Genomic DNA, 24,213 nt, shown 5'->3' with positions numbered 1-24,213 from the left:
ATATCAATAGCCCCTACCACCACTTTTCACCCAAGACCCAAAAAAGAACAGCAATGTAAACATACATAGTCACTTTATTTTTAAAACAGTAGTGTCAGTACACAGCCCAAGAATGAAGTTGTGTGAGGGAAATTTTGAATGCTTGTGAGAAAACTCCAACAAGACAAGAGTCTTATGTCCTGTTTCTTCAAAAACATGGATTTATTCTTGGAATGTGTTTTCATGCTCCTCCCAGGTGTAGCAGATAGTTTAGATTATTCATTACAACTGGATATTACTGCTTGTTTATGACTGTGGAAAAATGGTTTTGCAACATGCAGTTTACTCAGTGAATCTTCTCAACCCTCAGAGTATAAATTGTTTGATGCTCTGAATAAAGAAAGCTATTGCATGATACTTCAGTCCACCTCATTGTGAGGCTCCATCCTCCCAGCTCCAAGCCCCAGTTAGATTGGAAACCAAAGGGGAGCAGGACTAAGAACTACAGCAGGGCTTGTTCAAAGTGGCCTTAGCTTCCGACTCCAAAGACTGTGGGTGGAGTTGCCTCAAATGGCACACATAAAAAAACACATTGCATCCCCATCCCACAGGGATGCAATGAAGCCCTAGAGTACTGATTCAACCCTTCCAGAAATTGAGTTTGATGACTACCAGTTCACAAACACTCCAAGGATATTCTTAGATGATAAACACAGGCCTAGCACCAAGACAGACCTTCCAACAAAGCTTTTGGAAAGTGACTGAGGAAGAGACGCTGGTTAAAACATTGCCACTACACAGATGGGGTAATTTCTCACCATTAGTATAAAATAACTGTAACCAAAACATAAATTATATTAACAGGGTTAGTAAAATAACTGGCAATCAGAGTAGAGTTACTGTTCCATGGGGGAAAAAAAAAAAAAAGGTAGGAGAAAGGGAGCCGTTTCAAAATCTGTGGTTCCATCCTGGGTTCTCAGATGGGAGACATGGTCCAAAAATAGTGGGTCTTACGTTTGTTCTATACTGTTACGATAAAACACTGACCAAAAGCATCTTGGGTAGAAAGAGTTTATTTGGCTTGCACTTCTACATTACAGTCCATCACTGAATGTCAAGGCAGGAAGGAGCTCAGGGCTAGAACCTGGAGGTAGGAACAAAGAGAACCAGAGACCACAGCTTATTGGATTGCTTTTTAAAAAACAGCCTAGAACCACCTGACTAGGGGCAGCACTGCTCAATGAGCTTGTCCTCCCGCATACCAATCATTAATCAAGAAAATGTCCCATTAGATTTGTCTACAGGCCAGTCTGATAGGGACACTTTCTCAGTTGAAGTTCCTTCTTCCCAGATGATTTTAGCTGGATTCTGTTGGCAGCTGTACTCATGCGCATGTACATGTACACATACCCACACAAATAGTAATAAAAATTACTTTAAAGTTCTAGTCTTTAAAAAATTCAAACACTTTAAAACTTCAAATTCTCTTTAAAATGTCCAAAATGTCATTAAGTGGATTCCTGTAAAATCAAAATATAAGTTACATACTTTCTTATTCCAGGAGAATAGAACCAGGGCACAGTTACAAACAAATCAAAGCAAAACCAAACTTGAATAGTTAAGTAACTGAATGCCCAGCATTTGGGACTCATGATCTTTTGGGCTCCAAAGCTTACATAGCTTCACCTCTCCAGCTCTGCCATATGCAGCACAGACTTGTTTGGTAGGCTTACACCAGCTCCGCTCCACATCTGCTGTTATACCTGGTGACCATCCTACAGTCCTGTCATCTCCAATATGCCGGAATCTCCACTGCAACTGGCTGCACCTTCTCCAATAGCTTCTCTTGGGCTCTCTTCAGGGACTCTGATCCCACTACAGGATGCCAAACCTCAGCTTCTCTCCAGGACCCCTTTAATCTTGTTGTTCATGCAGTCAAACCAGTACCACATGGGAGATCCTGACACATTACCAAGTTTTGCTACTAGCTTGAGATGCAGGATTGGCCTCCTCTGGAAGACAGGTTCTGTGAGCCGACCCTAAGGAAATACTTCCCAGAAGATTTCACCTCAATCAGCTGATCTTCAGTGCCAGCTAGCCAGCATCCACTGTCCCAGTAAAGCAAAGGTTTCACTTCGGTCATACTGGTCTCTTTTGTTATTCACAGTCAATTTTTCAGCCCCAGCTGTCCAGAAATCACACATTCGTAATTCAAATATATTTTTACAACGACCCCAATACTCTTTGCTTCCCAATGAATCTTCATAAGTCTGGTCTCTATCATCTGTATTCCTCTCAACACTCTTAAAAACTCATTATACTTTTTATATTCAATGACTTTTTCAAACCAAAGTTCTAAACACTTCCATAATCCTTCTTAAAACAAGGCCAGGTCTATTACAGCAATAGCTCACAATCCTGGTACCAATTTCTGTCTTAGCTTCTCTGTTGCTGTGATAAACACTGATCAAAAGCACCTTGGGGAGAAAATGGTTTATTTGGCTTCTACATCACAGTTCATCATTGAGAAAAGCCAGGACAGGAACCTCAAAAGTGGTTCTCCAAATCCTATCCATATTCTTTATCTACTTTAGTCATGTGTAAAAAACCAAGAAAAGTGTGAAACACAGGAGGAGGAATCTGTTTTTTATTTCTGGGAAATAGCAATACTTCTCATTACATCTCACAATCTGCAAGGGAAGGGAAAGTGTAGTAGAGACCATGAACATCTTGTCTCTCACTGTAAGGGCATGGAAAACGGTAAGGGTATCCAGCTTTGATGGACAGAAATCGACAAGACAACAAGATCCCTTGACCTGGGGTAGGATTATAGCCAACAGCACTTGTGGTCTAAGTTCACTTCCTTAAGGGGAGGTCTCCATGGAATGACCGTGATTCCCAACATGGCCAGAAAACCCATCAATCCCACTCATAGGGCAGATTATCAAAGGAGCTGCACTCTTCCCTCCCGAGTAACTTAGGCTGAAGTAGGGCCGGACTGGCCCACAGAAGGTAGCGTGAGAGAAAGTAAAGGTATGACATCTCTCTGTCACATTGTAGAAGGAGACCTCACCAGCATCATAGTCCAAGAAAATCCCTACCCGCTGAAGAGGGGTCCGAAGGGGGAGGGCAGTCATTGGGGAGGTAAGAGCCCAATATTCTTTCCCATACCACAACGACACTGCCCAGAATCCATTCTGGGGTGCTGAGGTCACCCCACCTTTTCTGCACACTGAGTCTTCACAGACACCTATGGTCCACTTGGCTTTATCTCCCACCTCTACCTCCCAGTAATGTCTCCCAGCGATGAAACACGGAGAGCCCAAGACACAGGGGAACAGATTGAACCGTTCAGGGTTGTCTGGCAGGTCCTGCTGGAGGTAACTGTACCGTACTTGGCGAAGATTATCAGAAAGGATCAGGCTGGGGTAGGCTGTGTCTGGGTCCAAGGTCACATCAACTGTAGAAACAAAGAAGTGAGGGTCAGCTGAAAATGAGAGGAGCCCGCCCACTCAAGACCACCTGACATTCCGCCTACTTCCCTGAACACAGCTTAAGACGAAGCTGACAACTACTAATATAGCGGTGGCCGTGTACACTCAGCACAACAGACATCCTGGGAAACACAACACACGGAGGCTCCTGGCCACATAAATGCAGGAGTTGCTCTTTTAATTAACTTGATGAAAAACCAATGAAACTTTGTCTTACAGATATTATGGAGTTCAGAATTCTTGTTAATTCTTTCATTTCTTCTCAGATTCTGTCCCACACATCCATACCCTATTCATGTTTTCTCCTTCCCTTTTCTGAGAGAATCTATACAGATCAGATATTTTAGCTTCAAACAAACTATGAAGCAAAACATGGTCTTAAGCTGCCAATTCCCTTGGCTTCCCAACCACTAGGGTTACAGGCATACCCAACTACATTTGGCCTCTGCCTAGGTTTTTTTTTTTTTTTTTTTGAGACAAGGTCTCTCTACATAGGCCTGGCTGTCCTGGAATTCACTCTGTAGACCACTGGCCTTGCCTTGAACTCAGAGATCCACCTGCTTTCTTCCACTCAAGTGCCAGGATTAAAGATGTGTGTCACCTCACCTGGCTGCCTGGTTTATCTTAAGTAGCTTATTCATTACTCTAGCTTTGAATCTAACATTGTGGATAATTCATGCCATGTCCTTTGGTATTTAGTACTATTGTCTTTACACTCATGTGAATTGTAGCTTCAAATGTACATGTCTCCTTTCATCCTGTTCAGGACAGGGTTCCCATGCACTCTCTCTCCGAAAGGAAAACCCAGTCAGATCAAACCATTCCAATAAAAGGTTCATGATAGGGCAGAAGAGACAGCTTAGAAATTAAGACACATACTGCTCTTCCAGAGAACCTGAGTTTGGATCCCAGTACCTAACCAGGTGGCTCACAAACACTTGCAATTTGAGCTCCAGGGAATCTAACACTGTTTCTGGGCTCCCACTGTTCCCACATGTGCATGGATATAATCTATATACATAACTTAAAAAATAAAAATAAGGCTGGAGAAATAGCTTAGCAGTTAAGCATGCCCAGATTTGATTCATGGTACCCACATGGCATAAAAGTCTGTAAATTAAGTCCCAGGGGATCTAATACCCTCTTCTGATCTGTAGCGGTACAAGGGACACATATGGTACACAGACATGCATGCAGGCAAAACAACCACACAAATTAAACCCTTTAAAAATAAAAACAAATCAAAAGTGAAAAGCCCTTTGACAAAATTCAACATCCCTTCATAATACAAGACCTGAAGAGATGGGGTATGAAAGACGTACCTCAACACAATAAAAGCAATTTACAACAATCCTGTAGCCAACATCACTCTAAATGGAGAGAAACTCAAAAGTACTGCCAGTAAAATCAGAACCAAGACAAGTATGTTGTTCTGGCTGGTTTTACATAAACTTGACACAAGCTATAGAGTCATTTGGGAAGAAGGCCTCTCAACTAAGAAAATGCCTCTATATTATCTTCATATAGGTGCTCAAATTTTCTTAATGGTTGATATGGGAGTGCCCAGACCATGTCACCTCTTGATAGGTGGATGTGGGGTGTTTAAGAAAGCAGACTTAGCTGAGTAGTAGACTGTTTGCCTATCAAGGCCAAAGCCCTAGGTTCAGTCCTCAGCTCTGGAAAAGAAAAAAAGACCAAACAAACAAACAAAAAACCCACAGCAGATTCAACAAGCCGAGGAGTAAGCATGCAGCTTTCCTCCATGGTCTCTGTATCAGTTTCTGCCCTGACTGCCCTACCTGAAAGTGCAGAAAGAAATAAACCCTTTCATAAGTTGTCTTATCCTAGTAACAGAAACCCCAACAAATACGAAAATTGGTACCAGAAGTGGGGAATTGCTATACAAACTGACCGTTTGGGGAGAGCTGTGATTGCATTTGAACTTTATGCTGGAAAAGCCTTTGAGTACTCACAGCTCAGTATAGGCTGTTCTGTTTGAATTTGGAAGCCAAGAGTGTTCAGAGAAATGCAAATGATGGAGGCCTGGCTTGTGAAGTTACAGAAAGAAGCAAAGACTACTGTGGTCTTCTGTGTGGTATTTTTGTGTTAAGAATCAGTAGTGTCTGGTCAGCTGGTGCTGAAGAATAAGCTGGGATTAAACAGAGACTAGCACCAATGAAGGAAAACTTTACGTTGCCAGGACAGACGTTGCCTTTCTCCATACCTACTCAGTTTAGTACTTGAAGTCTTAGCTAGTCCTGGACTAGAACAACCGAAGGAGATCAAGGAGCTACAAACAGGAAAAGAAGAGTTCATCCTATCCTTATTTGAAGATGACATGTTTAATGCATAAAAGACCATCAGGAAACTTCTACAGCTGATAAACACTTCAGCAATGTAGCAGGCTATAAAAATACACAAAAACAAGTAGTCTTTCTATATACAAATGACAAATATACCTAGAAAAAAACCAGGGAAATAATCCCATTACAATAGTATCAAAAATTGTTTTTCAGCCAGGCAGTGGTGTCAAGTGCATTTAATCCTAACACTCATGAGGTAGAGGCAAGAGGATTTCTGAGTTTGAGGCCAGCCAGATCTACGAATGAGTTCCAGGACAGCCAGGGGTTCAGAGAAACCAGTCCCCTCAAAAACAAAACAAAAAGATAAAGGGAGGGGCTGGAGAGATGGCTCAGCAGATAAGAGCATTGATTGTTCTTCCAGAGGTCCTGAGTTCAATTCCCAGCAACCACATGGTAGTTCACAACCACCTTGAATGAAATCTGGTGTCCTCTGCTGGTCTGCAGACAGAAGACTGTATACATAATAAATAAATAAAATCTTAAAAAAAAAAGATAAAGGGAAAATTAGGAGGATTAAGTGGCCCAGGTGATGGGAGGGCAGAGTACAAAGGGTTATATGGGGAGAAGCAACTCTAAAGTCTTTTTGAAAAAGTCACATGGAAACCTCCTAATACTGTAGAAGCTTCCTAAAACACACACACACACACACACACACACACACACACACACACACACACACACACACACACACACACACACACGTATACTGTGTGTGTGTGTGTGTATACTGAATTTAAATAAAGTTACCATATAATAGGATTATGGTGACAGTGTCCCAACTGAAAATAAACTACCAACCTCCTCTAGGACCATGAATAGGTCACATCTTTGTTTTTTGACTTATTGCTCAATGGAGTCTCATAGACACTGCCCCTCTCCTTACATTATAGGCCACTGCCAACACTATTGGTTACCCTAAACAATTTGATGGTCTCTTTTGCTGAAGACATCACATACATATATCATAGAACATGGAGAAACTGAGTTGGTGCTTAAGTGGAAGCTTCAGCCTTACCTGCTAACGTTTAAAAGTGCTATACATGCAACTGGGAGACAAAAGTAATCATCAATCTCACCCAGCTCAGAATCCTGTGAACTGTAATAATAACATGTCTGCAAGACAAGTCCACTGGTACAATAGTGACACAATGTGATGGGAGTAACCAAACACTTTATGATTGAATTTTAGGCTTGCTTCACAAGACGGAACCTATACTTGATGCTGTCAGTAAGGTTAAGAACCTGAGGATATATAGGTCATTGGCATAGGGGACAGTTATTCTGTTAAATTAACAGTGCAATGAAGTAACTACTAATGACATATCGGTATATGAATAGATCAGTGCATTGCTTAACCCTTATCAGAGAAGCTTCTTTTTGCAGTAGATGGTAATTAACACAGAGCACTACAGAGTCAGTGTAGATTTGGGAATGCTCAGTCCTAAATGGGATGTCTGCTTAACACTCCTCTTCTCAAGGCTCAGGAGTCTATGTAAACGAAGGGGTGGAAAGATTTGGAGAGTCGGAAGTAGTAGATTTCAATTTCAAGGAAATTGTCTTCCAACACAACAGAGCAGATGCACATATAAACTCACATAATGGGACAGCATGTACAAACACCTGCATAAGCTCAAGTCAGGCAAAAGTCTAGCATGGAGGTGGGGAAGTGGGTGCAAAATACCACCCCTAGTAAAGAAGCCATCCACAGTTGATAGCTGCTTCAAGAGGGGAAATCAGTTTTCCTCAACAGAATGACACTGGGTATATCAACTATATGACAGGGCAGGCCCCATGCTCAGTTGTCAGTCAACACAAATTGGATTCTATGGTTTTTGTTGCTGCTACTGCTGTTTTTTTAAGAGAAAGAACATGGAGTAGCATGGGTGGGGATGTAAGGGCAGACATTGGAGGAGATGGAGCAGGGGAAAGACTATGATCAAAATATCTTGAAAGAAATTCTCAAATGAATAAACATACATTAAAAAAATTCATGACAGGTAACAGGTGAGGTAACCGGTGGTTCAACAATCTGTCCACAAAAGTCACTTATCTACTCTCATGCACTTTTTTTTAGTGCTATGGATTTAACAAAGGCCCTTAACCCACACACAAAGTTCACACCTGCGGATGAGCTATATATCCAGCCCCAACTTGTCTTTCTTGTGTCATGGGTGCACCGCTATCTCCAACCAGACTGTAAATTCCAAGGGTAGAGACATGCTTTCTAAAGCAACTTACTGCTAGCCTGTGCTAACATGTAACACACTCAGCCAGTATTCAAAGAAACAAGTATCAAAGGCAGGAGAAATGGCTCAGCAGTTGAGAGCAGTTGCTGCCATTGCATAACCCTGGGTTTTGTTCCCAGCACTTACACTGTGGCTTACAACCATCTGTAACTCTAGTTCAAGAGAATCTGACACCTTATTTTTGGCTGATGTAAGCAGCAGTCATGCATGTGGTACACATATATAATGCATTCCAAATAATTAAAATGCATAAATATATAAATAAACAAACATTGATAACCTGACCCAGTCTCTGAATAAGTCTAGGGATTGACAGATTTTAACACAGAGCATACTTTTGAAAGGTGAAGACCTCCAGACTCACTAGCATGAAAAATAAGAGCCGATTCAATAATTTCTGTTTGTGGCAAACAGCACATTGCTCCAGATACTTGGTGTTTACTACAGTGGGATTTTTCTGTTTCTGGGAAACCATGTGTCTAGAATTCCACAATTCTTTAAAGTGACAAAGTTATTACTTTAGAAAGCACACAGAAACAACTGCAGCTTCTGGCTGCATGCTATTTGTACATATGCAACTAAAGGATCCAAACTCAAGCAGCCTCAAACTGCTTAAAACAGGGTTTTTACTCATTTCTTCAACATTGTTCTCTAGCACGTACCTGAGTATAACTGAGCCTCTCTCAATTCTGAAAGAACAAGAAAGAAGGTTACTGAGCCCGTGTGTCTCTCTAGGAAAGATGTTGAGTGAGTTTAATTTGGTTAACATCGTAAGGCAGTGGCATCTGCTAGCATTCCAGAGCCCGCGTGTCATCTGGGCACTGATTTCTACATTCACTCTTAGGACTCAATATCTGTTTATCTACCCAGGAACTTTTCTCTTTCTCTCTTTCATTTTCTTTTCTTTCTTTCTTTCTTTCTTTCTTTTTTTTTGGGGGGGGGGGACAGGGTCTCTCTATGTAACAGCTCTAGTTGTCCCAGAACTTGCTTTGTAGACCTGTAGACCGGCTCAACTTGAACTCAGAGATCCACCTGCCTCTGCCTCCCAAGTGCAAATATTAAAGGCATGTGCCACACTGCCCAGCTTTTTTTTTTTAAAGACAGTCTTACTATGTAACCCAGGCTGACCTGAAACTCACTACATGGCCCAGGCTGGCTTCAAACTCATGATAGTCATCCCTGATCAGCTGCCCAAGTATTAGGTTTATGGGCATGATTATTATGCCTTGCTCATGGAAGGATTTTTAGGGCTAGAGGACTTGGGAACCCTGGCTATACAGATAACATGTGTGAAGTTGGTAGAACACAGTATCAGACTAAGTCACAATCAAGAATTCCACCTTCCAGAGAGCCGCCAGACTCTGCAAAGGCAAAAGTTCAAATGCACGACATACATATTTATAACTCTTAATTTGTACAAACCGTCTGCTGTAGAGGCTGAGTGGTTCAAATGACACCCACTGCCATCATTAATTTATGTGGGATTTCTAGTTGGCCAGGGATTTCACACAAGAGTCTTTGAAGTGTCAAAGGAAGAGGAAGAGAAATAAACAAGAATCAGAGTGAGGAAAGCCACTTCTGAACTAGCCACTGAACTAAATGTAGTTGTGGAGTGCAGGGATGGCACATCTATAATCCCAGAGGCTGAAGCCCTGCGGCAGCAGACTGGTGAGAGTAGGCTAGACTGGGCTATACATTAAGACTGTCTCAACAAAACCCAAACTAAAACAACAATAACAATAATCAATAATGTGAGATAGGGAAACATATGCATGATGTATGTGTGTGAGGGATGACATAAATCATACTGCACAGGTAAGAGTCTGGTCTCTCCTTACACCAAGTTCCAACTTCCAAACTCAGGTCAACAGGTTTGTACTTACTCAGCCATTTTGCTGACCTGACCCTCCTGAACTCTCAATATACTCAGCTCTTTCCAAGAAATAAAATATCAAGAGCCCAGTAGATAGGCAAATTTACCTTGGATTTTCTCCATATCTGACTGCATTTTTTCTAAGGACAAAAGAGAAGAGATTCAGTTTATATTACTCTGTTTCCATTGGGAAATACATTCTCAGATGACAATAACATACGGATATCAGAATATAAACCCACTTCATCTCCTCATATTACCTGTAAACTGCTTCAGACTTTCTGTCAAAAACAGACATTTTTGGGCAAAAATGTGGATTTTCTCTTGTAGATCTGGAGGTGTGATCCAGGGCTCAGGGATCCTGATTCTTTCAGCCCTAAAATAAAACAACAAACCCCATATGACTCCTTTCCCTCAATTCTCCAACTTCCTAAGGCCCTGGCCAAGACCTAGCTAACCTGTCTCACACTGTAGGATCAGCTACTACAAGCTTTTATACTGTTCCTCTAAATCACTGTTAGAGAAGAAAGTGAGATATAACCTTAGTCATTTTCATCTCTCCCAAAGCACTGGCTCATGGCTTTTCAAATACTAAGCCTTAAGTGGGTGCATTGACTCTTCCCTGCAATTCCAGTCCTTAGGAGGCAAATGCGTATAAGGGATCACTGCTTGCTTCAGGCCATCTAGGGTTACAGTGGATCTTGCTTTAAAACTTACAAAACAACTAGGCAGTGGTGGCACATGCTTTTAATTCCAGCACTTGGGAGGCAGAGGCAAGCAGATTTCCCAGTTCCAGGTTAGCCTGGTCTACAGATCTGAGTTCCAGAGTTACACAGAGAAACCCTGTCTCAAAAAACTAAAAGACAAAAACCAAACCAAACAAAAACAACAACAACAAAAACCCAAACCAAAACAACCTTCCAAAACAAAGCAGACAGAAAAGAAACTTTTCAATATCAAAATAAATTATGAAGCTGATCTTGCTAGAAAGCAAAAGTTTCCATGACAAAAAAACCTTATGGGAAAATATCTAGAATTTTCAGATTCCCAAACAGAGAGAATTCGAGAATACCATCTTTAGAAAGAGAGGTGCGTGTGAGGGATAAGACCCAATTTCCTAACCACTAAAAAAGGGACTGTATAGCACAGACTTGCCTTCTCCCATCTTCCACACACATTCTAACTTATGGCTGGTCAATCTTCCACCTGTGACCTTATAACTGAATTATAGCTAATGAGAGATTAAGAAGCATCTAATAGAAATTTAAAGGGTCAGGGAAGATAGCTCATCAGGTAAAGAATCTGCAGCTAGAGTATTCCCTAAACTCACACTGTAAAAAAAGAACCAATCAATTTATCCTCTGATCTCTGCATGTGTTGTGGTGTGTACTCATCCATCATGTGTGTGAGACCACCCATGTACACACACACAAAAATGAATAATTTTTCTTTAAATTTGCATAAAGATCATTTTAGCATTGTAGCAGCTTTGTTGGTCTAAATGAGGACCACACTGCAAGCATGGTAAAATGGGAAGGAATTAGCCACCATACCAACTACAGAGCTATCTGTAGCTATATACACATTATAAAATTGTTATTATGCTTAAACCTTAGGTCAATGAAACTTTAGATTTCAGAACTCATAGAGCCAAATCTATTTTTTTCCTATAAAAAAAAAAAAGAAAAAAGAAAAAGTAGAGGCCCAGCAGGCAGTGGTGGCACACACCTTTAATCCCAGCACTGGGGAGGCAGAAGTAGGTAGATCTCTGAGTTTGAAGTCATCCTGGTCAATTGAGTTCCAGGACAGCCAGAGCTACACAGAGAAACCTCTCTCAAAGAACCAAAAATAATTAATTAGTTAATTAATTATGAATTTATTTTTATTTATGTGTATATGTCTGTGTGTGTCTCTGTAAGGTTGATGGCTTGCCATCCCAGGCCTGCATCACAAACCAGAAAATAGAGCAGGGCACATGGACTAGTGGCAGAGCGTATTTCTGGCATGTGAAAGGCCCTGGGTTCAATACCTGGTACTACAGAACAGGGAAAACCAAAACTAAACAAACTTCAAAAAACCCCCATACAAAACAAAACACAAAACTGGGCATTATAGATCATGCTTATAATTTCTGTGTTAAGAAGATGGAGCAGGAGGATCAGAATTCATGACTAGCCCACTCTAGAAGACCTTATCTCAAAACCAAACCAAAACAAACTGAAATCTATCAGACAGAGACTTATTTTCTTAGCCACCCAACTGGGAATGGTAGAACTTCCAGTCCCTCTGCATCTCAGGAGCTCTGAGAACTATAGTTATCTGCATACATCTCCCAGCCAACCCATCAAACTGTATTTTCCTTTAAAGGACTTTAATCAACCTCCAAATTCAGCTTTGTCAAAGTCAGTCTCATCCTTTAGGCATTCCCATATTAAATATGGTAATCTTTCTAAAGCCTGAAGCTATCCTACAGCTTTAACTGTCTTGTCTTCTTGCCTGCTCCAAAATCTCCCTTTCCTCTGGTCTGCTCTTCCCTCCATTTCTAGTGCATGGCTAAGGCAAACACATGCCATACCACTGAGCTACACTCACTTTCCACTTGACAGCACAGTAGAGAAATGACTATAGCCAGAATCCATGTGACCCATCAATGCATCTTCCTTAGGCCTTATTTCCCCCATTATACTAAAGAATGAGATAAGAAAATGGGAAAAATCTGCAATTTGTAGGAAATAAGAGTCATAATCTGCTCTTGTACTCTTGTCAAGCTTTGGAAGTAGTGCCTTCACACCCAAACCACAGCACCCCATGAGTGAACTCTCTTACTCTTGTATCAATTTATCAAAAGTTCTAAAGTGGTTTTTTGTTTTGTTTTGTTTTTGACACAGGGTCTCACTATGTAGCTCTCCCTGTCCTGGAAGGCACTATGTTGACCAGGCTGGCCTTGAACTCACAAAGACCTGCCTGCCTCTGCTTTGAAAGTGCTGTGATTAAAGGTGTGCTCCATTGGGACTGGCCAAGTTCTAAAGTTTTACTAAGGAGGTAAGGTTCCTCTAGTTCTCTAACCAATACTCTTCAGCGACAGACAGCAACTTAGTAAGCGGTCTACTTCTCAGGCGCTAGTCTCCAATTCAGGTTTACAGATGTGAGCCCACAGTCTTGGTTTACATCACAAGGATAGAAAAGTGTACCTGCTCAGTGTGTCTCCAATGTCCTGCAAGAGAAAAGAAAAGGAAAACAATGAGATGCTATGCACTAGAGTTTTCTTCCAGATGTTCACTGAAAACCCAGCTATGGGCCTACTCTCTCAGTGACACTACATACAAGATTAACTGGGACATAATTCAAATTCAAGAACCTAGAAGTCAGGCAGTGGAAGTAAGGATTTAACAACTCAGGCATCATACTATTCCTGGGCCTCAGCTGCCTACGTGTGTAGTATACTTAAAAAAAAAAAAAAATAGTGTGAAATAACTATAAATAAGCAGAATAGCCATACATGTGATGAACTCCTGTTTATGCATTCCATGTGTACTACCCTTTAATTCCTTTTCTTTCTCTCTTATACCATCTGTCTTTTCCAGAACTGTATGTTTTCTTGCCAAACTTCAGGTGTTATAAAGTTTGGCGGAGGGAGTGGGTGGGATAAAGGAAGGGAGGGGGAACTGGAGTTGGTATGTAAAATGAAAAAAAAAAAAGTTTGGGAGGCTGGTGGTGGGGTTATACACAGAGGCAGAGTTTGAGCCTGGCCTGGTCTACATAGTGAGTTTCAGGACTTCACAGAAAAATCTCATCTCAAAAACCCAAGTAAATAAAGAAAGTTTGGGGATTGGGGCATTAATCTCAATCACAGTCCATATTCTACTTTAATTAACTGACATGTTTTTCACCACTATCATACTCAGCCTTACCCTCGGTAATACAGAACATGTATTGTATTAGTTACTATGACATGTATCCTTAAGTAGAGCAAGTTGGTGATAAAGATTGTGACCACTACTTACTACTTCCCCATTTGTAATTAGTAAGTAATGTATTTGTGACAATTTCAGGTCTTATCAAACATTATCCTTAAGGTTTGGCATCCACTGACAAGTTTTTTTTTTTGAAGAAAGCCCAATGCTAGGGATTAAACTCAAGGCCTTGCATAATAAGCCATACCTCTGGCCCCAACAATTCTTGTCTAAATTTTTTACTTGATAGTTGCAAAAAGTTATTTCACTAACTTTAAAATCCCTTCCATATGACTTAAACAGACTGCTTGAAGAATCTCTCCCTTCTTATTGTGGATTTTTCTACTTTCTAAAAGTTTTTAAAATTTTACTATTTTTTGTGTATGCTGGTTTTGCCTACATGTATGTCTGTGCACCCATTCGTGTCTGATGCCTGCAGAGGTTAGATGAAGGAATGTGATCTCAGATTTATAGTTGGCTATGAGCTGTCACATAGGTGCTGGGAATCAAACCCAAGTCCTCAGAAAGAGCAGTCAGTGCTCTTAACTGCTGAGCCATCTCTCCAGCCCTATCCCCCCCCCCCTTTAAGACAGCATCTCATTATGTAACCTTGACTGGCTTTAAACTTGGAGATCCAACTACTTCTGCCTCTTAAGAACAGAAATTATAGATTATTATTCTATTCAATGGGTTGTAACCCATTGCTATTTTTATTTATTTTGGTTTAAAAAAAAATCTAACAATGTATTCTACAGTCCTTGCCACCCCTCCTGACCCCTATCTTATTTGCCCATTCCCCATGATTTTGGTACCTTTGCAAAACTAGCTCATACATGTAATCTCCAAACTCTTTTTCTTACCCACAAAGTATCATACTCTGTATCACTTTAAATTTTTATTTTTATTTGAGAGTGTGTGTGTGTGCTGTCTGCACAAAGAGCCTAGAAGAACTAACTCACTGGATCTCCTAGAGTTGGAGTTATGGGCAGCTGTGAGCCACCCGTGAGTGCTAGGAATTGAACTCAGGTCTCCTAGAAAAGCAGGAAATACTCTCAACCATTGAGCTATTTCCCCAGTGCAATATTTATTTTACATTTTGATTTTTTATCCGAATCAGTTTATAAGTACCATCCCAGTCCTCAACTCTCCTCTTGAGATGGGACTTTACTATGAAGCTAGCCCTGGCTGACCTGAAATTTATACACACCAGGCTGGCCTCAATACTGCATCAATTCTCTTGCCTTCGCCTAGGTATGTGCTACCACTTCAGGCCTCTCAGCTACCTTTCAGCATTCTGCTGGGCATTTGTTTACCTAACTAAATCAATCTTTTAGGTTTGGAAGTTAAGACTATTCCAGGACTTAAACACAATGTTGAGGTAAATCATTTTGCTATGTATTTCTATTCTTGGGTCTGACAATTTCAAATTCCCACCTGCAGATCTCTTTCACAACATCCTAAACACTTGCTATTCTAACTGATGAGACACCTTAGTGTAGTTTTAGTTGGCAAATAGTGTTGGTATGCTTGTTTACACCCACTGGCCAATTTTATGTTTCTGCAGCTTGCTTCTTTGTGACTTTTGCCATCTTCCTACAAAATACTCCTTCGACTTTTTTTCTTCCTCAGATAGGGTCTCATGTGGCTCAAGAAGGCTCTAACTCCTGATCCTCCTACCTCTGCTTCCCAAGTGACAGGGTCACTCTGTAGCCTAGTTCGATCTTCAACTCTGCAATTTTTCTGACTTAGTGTTGGGAAGCAAAGTATGAACTACCACACCACGTCCCCCCACCCCCATTCTTATGACTGACTATGTTGTCTCTTATCTAATTCAACTGGGTAGAACTTCCAATAAAGTTTTAAACAGCATGAAACAGCTAGCAACTATAGCACTTGGGAAATGAGGTAGAATGTGAGTACAAGGCCAAACTGGGTGATATGAGACCCTCATCTCACAAAACCAGAAAGTAAACAGAAGCGGAGTATGCATTCTGTCTTTTTCCCTGGTCTCTGGACAGTTTCCTTTCTAAAGACTTAAACTTTAAACAGCCCTGAACACTCATCCTTTGTACACTCCATCCAGCTTCAATTTCATGATCCATATAGTAAAAGACATTCTCACATGTTTGGGGGTAGTTGTGTTGCCATGAAAATTGTAGCACTTTGGAGGTCAAAGCTGAGCATATGAGTTTGAAGCTAGCTTAGGCAACATAGCAAAACTTTGTCTCAAATAAACAAACTAAAACAAAGCCCATTATAATTCCCTCAAACATGTTGGTTGTGGGTGCACACCTCTACTTCCAGGTCTCTGAGTTCAAGGCTAGTCAGGGATATACTGTGAAACCTTATCTTAAAAAAAAAAAAAAAAAAAAAAAAAAAAAAAAAAAAAAAAATGGATGGGGGGGGGGAGCTGAAGAGATGGCTCAGTGGTTAAGAGCCTTGGCTGCTCTTCCATAGACCCATGTTCAATTCCCAGCACCCACATGACAGCTCACACCTGTCTGTAACTCCAGTTCCCTGTCACCCTCACTGACATATACGCAGGCAAAACACCAATGAACCAATGAACATCAAACAAATAAACAAGTAAACAAACAAACAAATAGAAGATGGGCACACATGCCTTGAATCCCAGCACTCAGGAGGCAGAGGCAGGTGAATCTAAGTTCCATAATAAAAAAAAAAAAAAAAAAAAAAAAAAGAGTAGGACATACAATGGAATATCATTAAGCTACAAAAAGAAATAAGGTATTAATTAATTCCATAATGTGGATGAATATTGAAAAATTTATGCTGAGTAAAAGAAGCCAAAATTAAAAAGTCACATATTGTATGATTTTACTGAATACCCAAAATGTAAAAACCCAGATACAGGGACTAGAGGTAGAATGGAATGAAAAGGACTACTTAATGGGCTTTCTTTTGGGGGGGGGGATGATAAATGTATTCTAGATCTAAATAGAAAGCTGGTCACCGAACTCACTATTTTAAAATGCTATTTTTGTATTACAGAAATGACCTTGTGAAATGGAGAAATTTGTGTTTTCCATGCAAAAGAAAAAAAAAAAAAAAAAAAAAAAAACCCAACCCAAACAGGCCCAATTCTGTTTCTCAGTGCTTACACAGGAGCAGTGAAGACCCGAGAAGGCAAAGCAACCAACATCACCCACAAAGGGCAGAACAATCCAATAAATAGTCACTGGGGGTCAATGGGTAAGAGCACCAGCCTTGCAAGCCAGATGACCTGAGTTCAAGCCCTAGGGCCCACATAAAGGTGGAAGGAGAGGACTGATTCTACACAGTTATCCTATGACGTCCACACACGTGTATCATGCATGGCACATGCATGCCCTCACTATCACATATCCACACCTACCTATCATCAGTCATTATCAATTTGTTATTGACCAAACGATCCTACCCTGCCTCAGAGAGCAGATGCTTTCCCAACAATGTTCTTAGTAGTGTATACTTCTGATGTCCCATCATTTCAGACAGTGTCCATGTGTCCTCTCTCTCACCCCATCCTTACCACAGGCACCCTCCTCACACTTTAAATATGTTTAGTTTCTTCAAGCAGTCCCTCCAGACAAAGGCACAGACTTCTCCTTGTCTCTAGGAATCTTCTCCACCACCATCCTTCAAATAGTCTCTACTCTGAGTTTCTACTCACCCCACCTGGTCACTTTTCAACTCCCAACATTCATTTAAAAAGCTCTGATACTGCTGGGCATCACCTACACCCAGACTGTCATCTACTTCCACTGTCCTGGTCATTCTGCCTCACAGGTTAGTAGTCTCCTTTTCAAACTATCTCTTCTCTCTCTAGCAATAAAAAAGTGACATTCATCAAGGCTTAAGTTGTCTTCCCTTACTGTGCTAAAACATGTTAGTAAACTTTTTCTTGAAGAGTTAGATGGTAAACAGTTTAGGTTTTATAATCTACACAAATACTCAGTACTGCTGATGTAATAGGAAAGCAGTGATGAATGATAATATATATATATATAAATATATGAATGAGCACGGCTATGTCTAATAAAAACTTATGGACATCTCATCTCAATATACATTTTTGCCTATGATGAAAAACATTCTTATGTTTCCCAAACATCTTAAAATATAAAAAGCTACTTAATTCTAAGCACCAACAAAAACAAGACAGGCCATAATCTGCTCACAATTGTACTATCCCATGACTCTTTTAAAATGGCACTTATTATCATGTGATAACCATTTACTTACTATATAAACTTCAAACTAAAACATAATTAAGGAAAGCTTATTTATCTAGCACTTAATTCCAGTGCCCTCAACAATGGAAGATAAGACAAGAAGGCAGGCAGTAAGTAGATCATCTACTGTGGTCTTGTCCTATGAGTACATTGTCTTTTCTCAGCTATATTAAAACAGGAAAATTACAGCAATGTTTAGGTTAACTGTACCTGTCTCCATGTCTTCTGGCTGTGGTAGTATAGACATACATATATTAAAATTACAAGATAAGCTGGCGTTGGTGGCGTACGCCTTTAATCCCAGCACTCTGGAGACAGAGGCAGGCGGATCTTTGTATGTAAGTTCGAGGCCAGCCTGGTCTCCAGAGTGAGTGCCAGGATAGGCTCCAAAGCTACACAGAGAAACCCTGTCTTGAAAAACCAAAAAAAAAAAAAAAAAAAAAAAACCAAGATAATGAAAGGATCTTGAATGATATGTGGTCCAAATACTTTATTATAATCTATACTGAGCAAATGAAATCTATGAGGCCCTAACCACTTAGGGCAGCACAGGCCCAAAGACTAGGTTTTTCTTTTGCCCTTTCCATGATACAATGCAACTGAAGGACTGAGTTGTCAGTCACAACTTCTAGTATACAGGTTTTCTTTCCAAAATGCCCAACACTTCAGAAGTTATAAAGGATAAAGGAATCATGAACCCTGCCTGTCAACAGCAAAAGCTGCCTTGTCCTGCTGTGCCCACCAAGCTGCCTGTAGAGTTCTCCTGGTTACCTGTAAGAGTTCCCTGGTGGGCTGCTGCTGCTTCTCTTCCAGTTGGGCAATCAGGCCACTGAGGTGAGAGATGTTGCAGGAGAACTGAGTGATGGCACCGTTGATACTGTTGTAGATGGCCAAGTCTAGCTCCTCAAGGCGAGCTAACAAGCGATATTCATGTTCCTTTAAGGAGTGATACAGCTGCTCAAACTCCCAAACAATTTTTTCCCTCTCCATCTGGGTCAGGCTCTGTACATGACAAGCAAAGGTACTGAACAGGAAAGGATCACTTCTAGAACTCTTCAAAGTATTCCCAATGACTTAACCCCAAGACCTCATCATTTCATCTCATACTAAAACAGATACCTACACTCTTTTTCTAGTTTTTATTCACCAGATGCACAATGACCATGAACTGAATTACTCCAATGGTAATTAAGAAGTAGTCTTTGACCTTAAGGATTTGGTCAAGTGAGAGTTAGGTTCACAAGACACTGTCATGATGGGTAAAGACAGTGGGGGAAGCTAATCCATGTTCACACAGGATCTTGTAGAATGCCATGCAAGTATGAACTAGATGGGCTAAGCTGAGCAAATGGCACAGACAATAAAACAGGGACAGAAGACACATGATTCTAAATGCTTGGAGCCCATAAGGGATGAGATCAGATTAAACCTTGTCTGGCAGACTGAATCATGAAACACAGCCATACAGAAGTGGCAAGGTTAGGTGTGTGCCCCATGGGGTGATCTGAAACGATCAAGCACACTTTTCTAGACTTGTTTACTCGGTCCCTTTATGTGATACATGCCCTATGATTTTGGGGGGTACTTATGGGTTTGGCATTGAGGAAGGTGTCCTCTTGATTCTCAATACAACCTGTCTATTGCAGTTTGTCTGTCTTTCCTTCTCCACCCAATGTCTCCATTGCCAAGAAGTTGTAGAGGCAAGTATACTAGTGCATGCCTGTATTCCTAGCACTTGGAAGGTAGAGATGGGAAGATTGGAACGTCAAGGTCATCTTTAGCTGTATAATAAATTCAAGATCATCTCAAAAAAAAAAAAAAAAAAAACCAAGAGTTCTAACAAAAGAATTATAAGTGTGCCAGTGCATACCTGTAATCCCTGTACCTGGAGAGACTGAGCAAGGAATATTGAGAGTTCAAAACATCTCTGGCCTACATAGTGAAATTATCTCTAAAGAAATAAGCAAATGGCTCTAGAACAGTCAAGAAATATTGTCCTTGAATCCAGCCACATCCATTCACTTATGTATTAGACATGGATGCTTTTGAGATATAGTAACTGGGCTGTTTGTGTAAACCCACAAAGTTTAAAAATACTACTGGCCCTTTTTAGAAAGTTTGTCAAACCTGATCTGAACTCAGCTGTTTCAAGTGCTCCCCCATCACACCTCTAGCCAATCTTCTTAGGCACTTATCAGGCATCTTCTATCAAGCACTTAGGCACGCACACGCACGCACCCACCCCCCCTTTGGTTTATAGACCCTTTCGATAAGCTCATACCTCTTCTCAGCTGGGTAAGTCTTTCAAAGGCATAAAGCATACAATGTAATCTTAGATGTACAAAATTAAAACTAAAAGAAACCTTAACGATCATGTTTCCTAAAGGGTGTGACTAACACCCCTACAGGAACAATTTGCCTGGCATAGGTCTGTTTCTTGCTGTAAAACACTTATCAACCTTGTCCCACATCCCCACTCAGTCTTTGACTCCGCCCAAAACAAGCCATTTACCATTTCAAGGGCAGAAAGGGCAGCACTGGCCTGCTGGAGAACCACAGGTTTCATCTGACCTCTCTGTTTCACAAAGAAATGAAGGCCCAGAGAGGCTGTACCACCTCTCCATTTAAACTGGCTAAGTGTCAGAGCCAAAAAGAAAATCCAAGGTTCTGGATTCCTAGAGGCTGTCTCTCTCTGGACAAAACCTCCCAGAGACCTGACATTGTTCTATGTGTAATTTCAGTTTACTCAGGATCATTGAGAAGTTTCCTTCATCCTATTTTCAAGCAAGGGGTGACAAGGTCTCATTCAGCCCTACATGGCAGAGCTAAGTGGTGGGACTGACAGACATCATGTGCTGTTTGGAAGTTTCTCACTGCACCCTGGCCAAGACTGAGACTTCTCAAGGATTACCAGAGACTGCTAGTAGTTCAAAAGTTTACTGCCCAGATGCAAGGCCTCTGCAGGGTGGAGATCTGGACCCTTACCAAGAGCTCAGCTCTGGCTTGCTCCCCCTGTGCCCGGCGTCTCTTCTTCAAGTCTTTCACTCTTCTTAGATGGTCCAGCCGATTCTGGATTTGTTCCTGAAGAAAGCAAACAGTTGGGCAGTTGAAGATCATGCAGATTCCAGCATCAGAATAGTTACTCTGTGTATCACACGGGAACCCAAACTAGAGGTGCCAAGGCCCGGCTGCACTGTCCTCAGACCACAATGCCACTCCGGGGAAGAGCCCAAAGCACAGGGGCCAGCACAGCTCTGCTTTAGTGATTTGTTTTAAACTCTGAGCCACCTACCAATTCCTAGATGGGTTCTGCAGAAGTTATGAGACATCTGGGTAAGGAGGCTCAAAAGCTAAGGTGTACCTCTTCTTCGGAGGAATACAGAGAAAATTATTTATTTATTTTCCTCACACACAGAATCAGTAAACATCACTTCTCCAAACTACGACTCATCACCAGTGAGTGAACTGATACAGCTCTGTAAATGGAACTGACATTTGGATGAACTCACATTTAAACAAATACAATTCTGTTTATGTGTGTATTATCTCTGCAGCCCTCAAAATAGACTCATTGTCACTTTAGAGCTCCTTTATAAGTAACATTTTTGCATTACTGTGTAGCCGTGCCAGTGTTTATTCAACAGTTCACAAAGGCCTCTTCAGGTCTTGTGAGTTCACTTACTCTTCATAACAACGGTTATCTCCCGAGTCTCAGAGTGGCTAAATGATTTACTCAAGTAGTAAAGAACTGTGTTCATTTCCATTAGCTTCTAGAACAGGTTACAGGGAAGTGCTGGGGACATAGATTAAGTGATAGGCATTGCTTGATGTGAACTCAGCCAGCAAACAGCAACTGTTTAGTCTGATATCCCGGGCCAGATGAGTTCGAGGTCTCCAAGGCCTACCAAAGTGGACAGGGCTCGATGTGCATCTCCTTTGTCAAAGGGAGGGTCTCCTCGCGCCGGTCCCTGCCCCGCACGCGTTGAGGCAGTTAACAGGGGGTGCTGGGAGAAGGGATGGGGGTGGGGACGCATCTGGCCTCGCCAGCTACAGGTTCTCCTTCCGAGTCTGAGTGCGGAGGCCCCGCAGCCGACAAGGAGGAAATGACGGCGCTGGGCCCCACGTCCGGCTCGCCATTTTCTCGGCGGCAGGCCGGGAAGCCCCCGGCTCGCCCCTTTGTCCGCCGGCCCGGCCCTACCTTAAAGCCCTCCACCGCCTCCTCCAGCGGCAGCACGCTGTGGCCACGGTGCTCCCGCGAGCGGTCGCACACCACGCAGATGGGCATCTGGTCCTGCTCACAGTACAGCTTCAGAGGCTCGCGGTGCTTCTCGCACACGCCCATCTCGCCGCCGGGCCCCGACGGCCGCTCCGTGCGCAGCTGCTTCACCAGCTGGGTCACGTTGGCCAGGTGCCGGTTGGGCCGCATGTGGCGCTGCGGGAAGGTCTCCCGGCACTGCGGGCACGACACGTTAGTCTCCGCGGCACCCCAGCAGCGGGCCAGGCAAGCGCAACAGATGTTGTGGCCGCAGTCGAGCATCATGGGCTCCACGAAGTACTGAAGACACACGGGGCAGGTGGTCTCCTGCTGCAGGCACTCGGCCACGCTCCCGGAGGCCATGGCGCGGGCCCACTGGGCCGCAGGGCATGAGCACGGAGCCGAGCTCTAGCGGAGCCCGGCGCGCTCGCTCGGCTTCTCCGCTCCGGAGCGGGGCGGGGCCTCCGAGGCCGGGATCCCAGACGCGTGCGGAGCTCTCGGGCGGCCACGTCAATCCCCGCACAGCTGCACCCCGCCGACAGGGAGGGAAGGCCTGGGTCCCGGAGCCCGGCAGGGGGCCGAGCAGAGGGGTGCCGGGAGCCGGGGGCCGCGGACTGGCTCACAGGGCAACGTGGCCCCGTCGGAACGAATCCCCGGGCCGCGCAGACTCCTCAGGGCCGAGCGGAAGAGGTGGACCGGGGGCGGGGCCTGGCTTCGCGCGCCACTCTCCTCCCGGCCAGAAGGCGGGTTTTCTCAGCGCTGTCCTGGAGTCCCCAGAGCCGGAGGGAGACCCGGCACCCAGCCTGGGGATCGGTGGTGGTGGCGGCCCAGCGCCGTGTGCGCAGGGTGCCCCGGCCGTGGGGTCTGCGGGACCGTAGTCTTTTGTTGGGCTTCCTCTTAGTGCCTAGGCCTCGGCTCCTTTAAAAGTCTGATGGCTTTGTATAAGTGCTGCGAAGCCGGGCGGGGAGGCCCGATAAGCCCCTCCCTGTGTGTGAAGCACTCTGAAACACACCCAGCTCCAGGCGATTACCAATTGCTAGAAAAAGATTGAATTAGCAGCAACTTTTCTGAAGGGCAGAAACTGAGAAGCCCAGGTCTACTTCCACCGTGAAGTAAGTGGGTTTACCGTCCCGAGCCTTCTTTTCTTCTGATGTGAGGTGGAGATTGTTAGAATCCGGACCAGGGCGCTGATCATCAGACCCTGAAACCTACTGAAGTCCTCCCCGTTCCCCCTAGCATCCCACGGAGCCATCCCACGGAGAGCCCGCTTTTGAGTCCCTATCTTCTTAACAGGCTCCCTAAGTGCCCAAATTTCTCACTTCACCAAGCCAGGTTGCCAGACCAGACGTGCCAAAAGGGCTAGATGGCGACACACCTCCCTGCCCTCTTCCCTGCCACCTGGTGAGGAATCAGCCTAGCTGCAGGTTCCTAAGAGACCCTCTAAGGACCCGGATTCTGCCACTTGAGCCTCGTTCTCAGAATCCCCCTCCCCCGACCCCACCCCCAGGCCTGCTCCCTATGGCGCCGGGGCCTGAAATTCTGAGAGTATGCGGTGCTGTGTTCCTTCCGCACTTGGCGTTAATAATTCTAGTAATTTCTTACTCCCAACAATCCGCTTCAGTGTCCCCCTTGAGCCACATACTCTATGTCTTTCAGGGATATACCCCAGCAAGGAGTTGTATTTTTTATTAATTCATTTTTTACATTCCACTGTTTTGTTTTTTAAGTTTGAGCCATGAAGATGTTTACCCATTAGCTTAAGTAAAATACCCAGTGCATTGGATAGCATTGAGTAGAACCTAAAAGTTGCTTGTT

The 24,213-nt window shown here is 42.9% G+C and overlaps 1 protein-coding gene across 1 annotated transcript; it reads right to left on the bottom strand.

Moving 5' to 3' along the window:
- Nucleotides 1–1,036: 1,036 nt before the first annotated feature.
- On the bottom strand, nt 1,037–22,761 carry Trim27 (tripartite motif containing 27). The gene is made up of 8 exons (XM_027409366.2): nt 22,342–22,761; nt 21,129–21,224; nt 18,915–19,145; nt 13,147–13,169; nt 10,216–10,331; nt 10,063–10,095; nt 8,745–8,771; nt 1,037–3,439 (listed from the first exon to the last, which is right to left on the bottom strand). Exons 1-8 carry the CDS (start codon nt 22,759–22,761, stop codon nt 2,844–2,846), a joined length of 1,542 nt encoding a protein of 513 aa, XP_027265167.1. The 3' UTR covers nt 1,037–2,843.
- Between the last annotated feature and the right edge of the window lie 1,452 nt (nt 22,762–24,213).

The sequence above is a fragment of the Cricetulus griseus genome, chromosome 3 (assembly GCF_003668045.3).
Source record: "Cricetulus griseus strain 17A/GY chromosome 3, alternate assembly CriGri-PICRH-1.0, whole genome shotgun sequence".
NCBI classification, from domain to species: domain Eukaryota; kingdom Metazoa; phylum Chordata; class Mammalia; order Rodentia; family Cricetidae; genus Cricetulus; species Cricetulus griseus.
The sequence above is the reverse complement of the archived record's forward strand: the minus strand, read 5'-3'. Positions and strand labels throughout refer to the sequence as shown.